At 40.4% G+C, this 12,062-nt stretch overlaps 1 protein-coding gene across 8 annotated transcripts in view; it reads left to right on the forward strand.

Annotated features, from left to right (window-relative positions):
• Positions 1–12,062, forward strand: part of foxp2 (forkhead box P2) — a 223,351-nt gene that overhangs the window by 145,333 nt on the left and 65,956 nt on the right. For all 8 annotated transcript variants that reach the window (XM_034163713.1, XM_034163719.1, XM_034163717.1 and 5 more), the window contains 2 exons: positions 6,032–6,169; positions 7,617–7,706. In XM_034163713.1, coding sequence (XP_034019604.1) covers positions 6,032–6,169; positions 7,617–7,706 — 228 coding nt within the window. The remainder of the gene's footprint in view (positions 1–6,031; positions 6,170–7,616; positions 7,707–12,062) is intronic.

Below are 12,062 nucleotides of genomic sequence, written 5' to 3' on the forward strand. Positions count from 1 at the left end.
CCAGTGATGTGACACAGCTGTTGTGATGTACGCCACATTTGAGAAACTTCATCACTGACTATTTGCATGTAGAGATAAATCAATATGGAAATTGTGCCAAGCCTATCCCAGCCTCCTCAGGTCTTTTTATTATAGGCTTTTATATAATAGCTCTTTATGTTATGATAAATTGCACTTCCTAGGCACTGCTGGCAAACTTTTATGGAAATTGATTTGGGAAAACATTCAGTAATCTACTTAGCTTCAGTTCTGACAATCTGAAGTATTGATCTCGCTAAGCTGAATACACACCATGCATCTGAGTGAGTGTGGACATGTGTGTCCACAGTCCCACTTTCTTCTTAGCAAGCATTTGATTATTATGGAATACACACACATGCCCATCTTGCATATCAGATACTTGAACTTCACACTCAGGTACTTGCCATGGTAGCTGCCATGCAGCCTTGGTGATCCATGAGTTGGGAGTCCCAAGTCATAAGCACATGTTTGGGAGCAAATATTAGCAAGTAAATGAGATAGCAAGGGGGGTAAGCCAACCCTCTTTGCACCCCTTCCCTTTGACCTAAACCAAACCATCTTTTTTTAGGTTCCTCAGACAACCACTAAAAAACTAGCTACATATTTAAGATGTCATCCAAAATAGCTGCCAGAGTACAGTTGCTGGTTTTGTAAACCCCTCAATCAAAACACATTTAGTGACATATTAAGGGCTTGGACTTAGAAATTTGGACATATTTCCCTAATGAATGGGGGGATGTGTCCAAACGTTTGACTAATACTATATTCCACGACAAAAAAATAAAAATCTTTAGGTCACACTAAATGCATTGTGCCTTGATCATTTCAATCACAAGTGTTAAATTCAAAATGGCACCCAAAATGGCTGTCATACTGCCATTTATCATTAAAATGCAAGATAACACAGAGTAAAATTAATAAACAACACATCTTTTTTTGCCAGCCATCTTGAACATCATGTTGAATCTTGAGTCTAGTTTTTTTTTATTTTGATTATTTATCTTGATTGTCTTTTGAGATTGTCTCAAAAACCTAAAACATTAGTTTAGTTGCACTTGTGGACATGTAGGGGATGGTCCTAGCTCCCTTATTAAGAGTCAAGCAGTCAGATGTCCATAAGCTACAGCGGGCCCCACTGTTTGTGTCCTCCACCCTCTGGGAATCACCAGCTCAGGAGATTGTGATGAAATTGAGGATTAGAGGGGTTTTTTTAGTTGCATTTCTCTCACTTGATTTCTCTGTGTTTAAAATGAACCCAGTGCCTTAATTAGAAGCGATTTCTCCCTGTAAGTATCCACAGTAATTATCCGCTAGGATTGTTCCATTTCTCACTGCATTTATCTTAGCAGTGTCTGCAGTGCCGCTGTTCCTGTCCAGTGCTAAAAGGCAACCTCAGCCATCGATAACCGCCACACGTTCATTGGCTGCACAATGTTTACAGCTGACATCTAATCGCCACTTTCCCTCTACCAAGTAGACGGTAGGGAGTGGAATGAAAAAATTAGTTCATGTTGAACTTCTTTAATTGTTTGAACACCAGTTATCTTTACTCTAGGTCATTTGAGTTAGCGTTTAAAGAAAAAAAAAAACCCATTGCTATAAAGATAAAGTGCTGCACAGTGGAGTGAGTGTAATTGCTGAAACTGCATTTGTCCATTGGTCCAGATAGTTGGAGGCAGAAACATCTCTGTCAGCCAGCCAGCGAGATACTTTCAGGCCAGGATGCCGAGTTAAATCAAACATAATGAGAGATACCTGAGCTGGAAGAGAGAGATTCACATTCGGGGAAAGAGCATGACCTTTCGTGATGCATTGGATTGGGCTGGTTCCAGGAGGCTGGTGTGACAAAACCAGTGTAATGATCTGCTCCTGTTTTTACATCAGGAGCCAATTTAATCGGTACTTTGTTTTGCACTTCAGCAGCAAACTGCATGGATTCAAAGTTGCCTGATGTTGCCAGTGTGTCTCCTGTTGTAGTTACATTTGTGACTTCAAACACATTGTAGTCCAAAAGTGATACAGATGTCAGTAAGGTCGAGCTTCTATACAAAGATTATTCAAAAGTCATTTGTAAACCACTTTATTCCATTCAAATTTGCACATATTAAAAACTGAAGAAGCACCTTTGTGTCATTAATGTCCCCAGTGGCCACATCAAGCACAGATAATTTCAAATGGTTTAATAAATCCTATTTTTTTTTTTTTTAATGCAGGAGTATTGGTAATTTATCACTTTGGATTCCAGCGAAACAGAGCCTTACTGGAGATCATCGCTTGTCTTTTCACAAAAGAGGCTCCATTCACATTGTGTGGATGTTTATGCCACTGCCACCATCTAGTAAATGCTCATTAATTTCATCCCTTCGTGGCAAAATCATTTCTCGGAGAGGCAATTCAACCTCCTGTTCCTTTCAATTCACCGCTCCCGTCAATCAAAGCCCGGCGCACTATCCTGCAGAATGGAGGTGTTATATTCCTGCAATTATCATGTCATATACTTGAAAATGTAAATGAACGTGTGTGTAAAATTAAATTTATGAGTTGTCAGTGAAGAATAAGAACCAGGAGAGCAATTACTTATCTGCTTTCATCTCTGAGCCTCTGATACGTCAAGCAGAAAAGCATGCAGTTAAACGCTGGAATTAGCATTGTGCTGCACTTCACAATGGACGTGGGCCAGCGCCTTTTCCTCCCCTGCCTTTCTTTGCCCTGTTTTCTCCAGCTCTCTTTCTTTCCCCTCTTTTTGTTTGGTGCAGTGGTGAAATGGAAATGATTATCACCTATTGCTTCACTTAAAAAGCTAATTAAAGCGTAAAAGGCATTTCCCAAGTTCATATTGGGGCTTGCTGTTTTTTGTTTTGTTTTGGTTTTTTGCTGGAGTTTCGTCAGCTTTCGTCCTTTGTTGTGGAAAATACTGCATTATTCATTTGCAGGTATTTCATTATAAACGCTTGTATTTCACCACAGTTTGCCTTTGAATAAAGATATCCAGTTAACTGCATTTTTATATGTCCGTGCATCTCGCACTGTTAAATTCTAAAGCCTGTATCACTTTTATGAGGCGACATCTTTGAGCATCAAATCAATATTCTTAATGAGTTCATCTCTCTTGTTGTTTCTCAGCTGCACTCGCCTCATTGTCACGGCATCCAACACAAAACCTGGAGTGACTGCGGGGGTAATTACATCCCCGGCAAATGCACCTTTAAGGGTTATTAACGCCTGAAAGTGTAAGCACAGCATTTGCATAATTGCACGCGGACTGTTTAATGTGCAACTTTTGACGGCTTTTGTTCACCACATCGTTTATTGTGAGCGTTTTTTTTTTTTTTTTCTGGGTCTGGAGAAGAAAAGCGATGTACCACAACATCCTCCTCCACCTCTTCCACCTCAGAAGGAGTCCCTTCACTCTAAGACCCTAATGAACAATGGAGGCAGGATTTGTTTGAATATGAATATGAATGTGCAGCAGGGCCGGCTGGAAGTTGACCTTCAGCTGTGATTTTCAGTTCATCAGGATTAGTCAAGGCGGGCGATCAGGAGCCACTAATGCATAATGACTTCTAAAATGAAAAATGTGTAGTGACCATGCAAATGTCTCGGCTAATCAAAGAGGGGGGAAAACCTGGGATGGAGGGTAGGTGCTGAGGAGAGGAGAGCTAAACAAGGACGTGTCAAGGCCTGACAGAGAGCAAGAGAGAGGGAGAGAGAAGGAGGGATGGAGAGGAGGCATGCGTGGAAAGTAATCAAGGCTGCTTGATTAGCTGGCAATGAGGACAGGGATGTCTTATTGGCCCCTTGACACATCATATAGGCTGGCTACTGTCATGGCAGCTCCATGCCAAACACGCTTGCAATTAGCATCAGTGAAGGTGTGACTACATGTTGATATTTTAATTGCGTTATAACGGTGTGAAGGCTGTTTATCTGGAATCTTACTTTGCTGACAATCAGCCCGCAAACACTGCAGCTCATTCCAACTTATCAAAGGATTTTGTAAGTTACATTTAATTATATTTTAAAGGTCATTTCAGAAAGTTATTTTCTTAATTATTCATGGAAGCTGTTGTGTTGCAGTGAATATAAAATCATTCACTCATTTGGTGTTTATCCATAAAACTACAAACTAAACTACATGTGGTTCTGATTTTTTAGTCTTAAATTTCATTGAAGCAGTATGGATTAGCAGGGTTTTTTATGAAAATATATGATCCTCAGCCATATCTTCGTGGAGCCTTTGGGGTCTGTCCAACTCACTTTGTGATTTACACGGTGTGTAATGTGAAGGCAAAGTAGGGTGCAGGGCTCAAAGGTGTTGTATTTAGCCACTTAATTAATCAAAAAATATGAATTACACCAATCATATTGTCACCTGTCATTGCCATCAAAGGTGGGGCGCATTAATATTTTTCAACCTAGGCTCTATTTTTAAATGTTTTGGGGCTCATTTGGCTTAATCTGTGAGACCCAGCCCATCATCTTCAGTCGACTTGTAATTACTCACTGCACAGCAGCGCCAACCGCTGATTAAGATGCTAAGGTAAGCAGCTAACTATGTACTTGGTTGTCTACATCTACACATTTACATGTCGGGAAACTGTCCATCCAGCATGAGACTTCTTAAGATGTTTTGTCTGTTCAGTGGTGACAACAAGTGGCCCCGTCTGATAAGTTAAGCTAGTTATCCCACTGCAGTGTTTGTGTTCGGAATCAATAATGCACCGATTATATTCATTCATGTTTTGAGTGAAATGATAATCCCCAAAATGTCTAAACATGTAGTCTAAATTGAGAAATGTTGGCATTTTTCTTTAAGCGCACTGGAACCCCTTTGGTTTACTATTCATTGTGAGTTTTGAGCTGCGCACAATATGTCAAAGCACACATGCAGAGAGCAGCCGCCAAAGCTCCCTGAGGTGAAGCAGTATGGTGAGCGTTGGTATTTTTTCCATGAGTTATTAACCTTGTATTCATTTCAATTTCGTGTGTGTGTGTGTGTGTGTGTGTGTATGAGTATGCAAGTTGTGTCCACGTGTCATGAACCTGCCTATGGAAGGGGGAACTGAACTTTGCAGCGTGCTGACAAGTTTAAAGTTTAGTTTTAGACTTTAGACCAGGATTTTCTGCTGCTTCACAATTGCAATGCTTCAGTTATGAACTTGACCACACCTCATATTAAAACCGACAAGCCCTCGGTCACACAGATGAACACAAGTGCGCGGAAACTTGCCATTACAGTTGCGCTATGCTGTGTGCTCCCTTTATATTTAACAGTGTCATGGTGCTTTATGTATGTGCTTTATTGTTTAACAGCGTGTATTAATTGATATTTTCAAAATGGCTTATTGTCGGTGATCAATACACAGAATGTATTACTTGCCTCCTTTCACAAATCATGTTGCTACAGAAACGCTCAGAATGCAGCCTTAACCTCCTACCCATAATTCACCACATTATGCTGATTTGTTCATTTCTTTTTCTTTTTCTTTTTTTTTTTTTTTTTGCGTGCCGTGTCCACTTCATCAGTGTAGTTTTAATCAACTTTGGAGTTGTGCATTTTCATGCTGTTTCACAATAGCAGCACTGATAGGCACACTAAAGTAGGGGAGTTCAAGGGTCCCGCTAATTAAGGTCTACATCTATTTAAATCCTCCACTTATCCCACTGGGATGGAGGCAGGAAAATAAGATGAGCAACACAAAGGCACTGTACCCATCTGTCCTTCAGCTTCTCCTCCAGGCTGCCAAGCATCACGGCCATGGGAGGCCTGCTCTCCCTACCTCTGAGTCACCAATTACCACACTCCCAGTAGATCCACGCCAGTAGGCTTGACACATCTCTAATGCTCCATTTCCCAACTTTCTTCTGTATTCATCCCGCTGTTGTTTTCCACTCTTGTACTTTATATCATGCATAATTTTTTTCCTGTATTTCCAATCGCCCACTTGCTTCATACGGCCTTGTTCCTGTATCTTAATGCACTGTTTCCTCTCTTATCCATGCTGTCCAGGTTCCAGTGTCAGTGGCCATGATGAGTCCCCAGGTGATCACACCGCAACAGATGCAGCAGATCCTCCAGCAGCAGGTGCTTTCCCCACAGCAGCTCCAGGCCCTGCTCCAGCAGCAGCAGGCTGTTATGCTGCAGCAGGTATGCATGCGCAAACCGACCCATCCAAACGCACTCCCGTGACCCATCAGCGGCCGGGCGGTACGCACCGGATAAACACCCGAGTCGCTCCTGAATTCAGTGAATCACCATCACCAGTTGCTCATGCCGACTCACCGCTCGCTGCCTATGTCCTTGACACGCTTGCCAATCTGAATTTGTACTTGTTCATGTCACCTCTAATTAGCCATCGCTAGTGTGGCACGAGTTCAATTCCCTGACAAGCATCCATCAGGGACCGAGGGAGTTGGGCGCAGTTCAGTCGAACAGCAGCAGCTGAATGATGGGTGACGGATGATGTAATATTTGGAATCAGCGTGAGAAAGCACACGCTTGGCACAGTCTCATGTCAGAGTTGGAATGCGTTTCTCATTCATAGATTTGATTAAGGGAGAGCTGTTTAATTAAGCATGTCAGTCACTCTGATGAGTCCTCTTCACTGTAATATTCAGGGGAAGTTTTGACGTACACTTTTTTTTTTTTACAGTAACTTTTATCAGTTCTTCGTCCAGTTTAAGTTTGTATTTATTCATGAAAAATGCATAATATTTGCATAGCACCATTTTGATATATGTGGTCATTCTTCACCATAATTAACATGAAACATCTGTCTGAGCATCCCAGAGAGTAAATCCAAGGGTTCATCATATGGTACTGTGCACGTCTCCATCCTCAGCGATCACGGCGCAAGTTTTTGTTTGATTTATGTGAAGTGACTAAAGCGAGAGCTGCAAAACACAATTGCTCCTGTGGCTCCCATTCATCTTCAATATTAGCGTCTGTTGAAATCATGCCGATGTTTGTGCGGCAGTTAGCGAAGAATGAGGCTGTGCATTTCGTTGGCCCGTTACTGCGGCTCGTCTTTCAGGCCAGAACGCCATCCAAAACATGCATGAAATAAAACTGAAATCGCCGTTTATATTAGCGCTCTCAGAATGTGTGTTAAAGCAATCAGTTTAATCCTGCAAACTTGTTCCTGTGGGAGTTTATTCTGTTTATTTCAGCCACTCCAAAGGACGTCAGGGCATCCCAGCAGTCAAATGTGCAGTTAATCTAATGAATTATTGCCCCCTATAGAACTGTGTGGCAATTAAAGGTCCATATGGAGAACACTGAAAGACACAGAAAATGCCAAAAGCAGTAGATGGTATTTATAGTACGCAAAAGTATTTTCTGCATAATTACATCTACATCTGGAGCTCTGTCTGTGTAATTAATGAATAAGGTGTGACTTTGTAAATTGGTAAAAATAGTAATACATTTCCAAAATGGTATAATTTAAATTGAACAGAGCACCTTGTTCATTGCTTCACAGGCTGTTAATAAAGCTGGCTCATATTCTGAGAATTTGCATGTGTACTTACACAAATATCTTAAGTACTGACTCCTCTGACTCCTGCCTGTGGTGCTCTTGTCTGTGTGTGTACAGCAACACCTACAGGAGTTTTATAAGAAGCAACAGGAGCAGCTTCATCTGCAGCTTCTCCAGCAGCAGCACCCCGGCAAACAGGCTAAAGAGGTGTGAGACACACACACACACACACACACACGAAAAGGAAGCACATGTTGCAGAGTTTGCAGCATCATGTCGTAACCTTCAGCGTAACCATAACTCGCATAAACGTGTATGCTTCACTAAGTTTAAAGTGTAGGTTTAGGTCAGTAATTTATCCTGATTTCAAACAGCTGAGCAGTGTCGCTTTGTCAGTCTCAATTTGGAGGTTATCTGTTTTGGAAGGTCATGGTCTGTAACCGTCACAAACCAGCATGTCATAATATAGCTCTGTGTGATGGCATAATTACGTCAGGGCTTGTACCATACAGTGTGTGCACAACAACAACCGTAGCGAAATCGTAGATGCCGTAGCATGCCCAATGTATGTGGTGTTTCCAGAAAACCTCCCAGTCATGTTACGGCGTGTACGACAACATTACAGCCTTCATGGAAATGCAAGAGATTTACAACTTATTTCAAAGGTCATATGGGAATAAAGTTTTCTATTAGCTTTAAAATTCAGCCATGTTTTTAACAAGACCACAGCACAGAGGCGGAATATTCCAGTTCAGCACAGACACCCTCCTGGACCCGTTGTCTCCTGTGTCCTTTACATACACAACAGTGAGTGTGGGGCCTAAAGCAAAATCTTAAACTTATTACAAATTTAAATTTTAATGTCAGTATTTTCTAGTAAAAAGATAGAGGTGCGTCAAACTAACATAAGCTAGCGAAATGTCAGTCATCAACACTTTTTTAATGTTTGGCACATGCGATATGTTGCCGATATGAAAATCTTTTCAGTTTGGTTTATGTTTAAAGATATCCTAAAACAAAGCACAGTGATTTATTAAGGTGTTTTGGATTATATCTGCCGACACGGCAGTGGATGCACTCTGCAAATGCAGCTGTTGTAGGAAAAATTAACAAATCTCTAGAATGAAAACGTAAAAAACACGTCATCTGTGAGGAAATATTGTCAAAGGTTTTTATTATTTTATTGTTTATTTTTATTTAATTTATTTATTCATTTTTGTTATCTCCGCTCTGAGTGTGCTGTTGTTTGGTCACTGTGTGTATCTGCTCTCTTTTGGTTCTCTTCCAAGTTGAGAAATTAAAAACATTCATTTTTAAAAGATTTTCCTAAACTGTCTGTGAACTAATCCTGCAATTTTGGGACTCAGTCATCTCAAAAAAATTCTACAACTATTAAAAACTCATAAGGGAACATAAAAAAAATGACAATGACATGAACTCCTTATTCCAATTTGACTGGAAATGATTAAACTGGAACTACACTGATATATAATTAATTAGTTGTTATAAGTGTCTAAACACTTGCAACATATATATTTGACATTGGTGCTCATGCAGCTATAATAATAATAAATATAACACAGTGCTAAAATACCCTCGGCTGTGTGAGCATTGTCTTCTTTATAATTTTCAATTGTTTAATTGGTATCTCAGTGCAACGTATATGTATATATATATGTGTGTGTGTGTGTGTGTGTGTGTGTGTGTGTGTGTGTGTGTGTGTGTGTGTGTGTGTGTGTGTGTGTGTGTGTGTGTGTGTGTATCTAAAATTAATTCAACATTTATTGTTATTTACATTAATTATTAAGATCCTATTGTCTTACGTACAATTTGTACATATTTAATAAAGCCCCTCTATCAATCAGTCATAAGCCATATTTACGTTTTAACTGCATCTGTAGGAAGGCATGCGTGAGCGCACACGAGCTTTTGACAAGCACAGAAGTTAGCTTTGAGTTAGCGGAAGTTAGCACGTGCGCGCTGACATCTGCAAAATATCTTGTAAATCACTCTAGAGGTGTTATCAGGTTACAAAAACATTGTTTTCAGTTTTAGAAGTGTTTATTTCTTGCTAGCTTTTATATAATACATGACAGAGGTTATATTTACACACAAACGAAACTGAGTTTGCAGCTAGCTAGACCAGCCACTGACATCACGGTGCGCCTATATTCTGATTTGCTGTCACCCCCGTCCCTCAAAAAACATGGAACAGAATGAAACAGAATGCAACTTTTTAACCTCTTAAAATAGGTCAAGGTTAGCCATCTTTGTCCAACGTCTGTGTATCAAAAAGGTTCCCTGTGAATTTGAAGACTCTGGCGTCAATAGGACTGAATTTATGCTGAGCACAGATAGGTGGGCAGACGAACAGACTGATGGACGGATGCAAAGTCTTCGCACTACCAGATGGCCATATCTGATAGCCTCGGGTAAAAATCAGTAGACGGTGAAGAAGAACTTTTTATATCAGAAGAAATAAACCTACAATACAACAATGCACATGTAAATTAAATAAAATCAGACATAAATTTCAAATTAAAAAGCAACAAAAATGAATTAAAGTGTCATATAATATACAAATAAAAATCCAAACTATATAACCTCATTAAACGTAATCAGTAGAAAATAAATATATCTTGAGTCTGACTTTTGTGATAAAGAAACAAGATACAAAAGATCTATGAGTCCATCTCATTCATGAACTGCTCCTACGGAGATATGTACAAACATACGCACGCCTGCCGATGTTACTGCCTATACCGCTCATAAATCACAGTGACGGGCAGCCGGTCAACAGACGCAGCTCTGTGTCGCTTTCTTTGGGTATCAGAGAAGATGAGATGAGCGTGTCAACCTTCGCTGCGTTTGCGGCTCCGTTTTGGCGTGTGGCACGGCAGTCAAACCCCGAGAACCTGCCCATGTCCACATCACATATTTTTTGCGGAAGCAGCTTAATTGATCTGAAAGAAAAAAACTGGGTATCAAATAAACACACACCGTCTGTCAGACTTACTTTCTTCTCTGTCATCGTGTTGCCTCTCAGCGTCTCTCCAAGCAGCCCATTATGCTGCCCCTACAGGAATCCACAACTGACCTCCCAGCGGCTTTGTTTCTGTTTGGATTTGCGAATGGTTTTTCAGGAGGCCTGCCATCAAATATGGAATAGAAATTGCTCCCTTATTTCTCTGGAGGCAGGTAGGAGGGGTAGCGGGGCAGACTGCCTCTCTCCATCACTCCATTATGCAGTCTGTTTTCCAGTGAGTGCACCACAAGTTTTACTCCTACCATCCCTGTAATGCCGCCTCTTGGACTTTTCAGGTCCAACAGGGCACAAACATACACACACACGGGAAAATGACATGCCGTAGACACAGACTCATGAAAATAAGCATGTGACATCAAAATTATGGTTAAATTCCTGGATTTTCATGGGACAGTCCGGTCCATAAGTAGTTGGACAGCAACACAATTTTTGGAATTTTTGTCTCCATCCACTAACACAAGTGAAACAGTTTGTACTTGTAGTGAAGACTTTCAGCTTTAATTCAAGGGGTTTAACAAACATATCACATTAACCATTTCAGAATTACAGCCACTTTCCTGTATAGTCCCTCCATTTTTAGAGGCCATAAGTAATTGGACAAAATAAGTATCAGGATTATTGTTTTTTATAAATCATCGCTTTTTCACAGCCAGTTTTCTTGAGACTATTCCAAGTCACTGAATATGTCTTGGGCTATATTAACAAACACAAACAATATATAATGAATCTGTGTGGAGTAGGCCGTTCTGAAAAAAACTGATTTTGCAAGAATGAAACTGGTGAGGGAAGCCACCAAGACACCACGACAACTCTGATGAAGTTGCAGGCTTCTGTGGATGTGATATGAGAAGCTGTTCATATTCTAACAGTCACATCTTAATTGTGGAGTGGAACAGAGAAGGATTGTAATGCAAGAAAAGGGATCAAATCCAAGCTTGCGATGCCCATTTTGCATCTTCTTTGTAAGAAGCTCCTTCTCTCTGCCACTCCACGTCCAAGCTGTATAACTTGTGCCCTGTCAACTCAAGACAGCATGTTGTTTCTGCTGCGCGACAGACATGGACCACAACAAAATCTCTAAAAAAACTGAGTAGGTTGGTATTTACCACAAACATGAAAAAAACAGATTTTCTGCACACGGTATAAAAAGTGCTAAGCTAACAGGCTGAAAAATCGAAGGAGAGTTGTGGTTGGAGATTGGAGCTCGTGCTGACAAATACCTTGCGAATTCCACAAGGAAAGATATTAAGGGTGTTGAATCATTCATTAATTTATTTATTTTTAATTCCACCAATTATTTTGATGGAGTTGAGATTCATGGTGGTCACATGATTCTGTTCTTCTCAAAACACTTTGTGTCCTGGGTTTCTTCTGCGCTGTACTTTCTGGAACTTTATGTGGACACACAATCACTAAAACACAACCACTGTAGCCTTGATGAACACCCAGCAAAAAAACAAAATGAAGCACAAAAAAAAAAACACTGATTATATCATTGTACCACCAGATGTTTCTGT

This window comes from Thalassophryne amazonica, chromosome 22 (genome assembly GCF_902500255.1).
Source record: "Thalassophryne amazonica chromosome 22, fThaAma1.1, whole genome shotgun sequence".
Classification (NCBI taxonomy): domain Eukaryota; kingdom Metazoa; phylum Chordata; class Actinopteri; order Batrachoidiformes; family Batrachoididae; genus Thalassophryne; species Thalassophryne amazonica.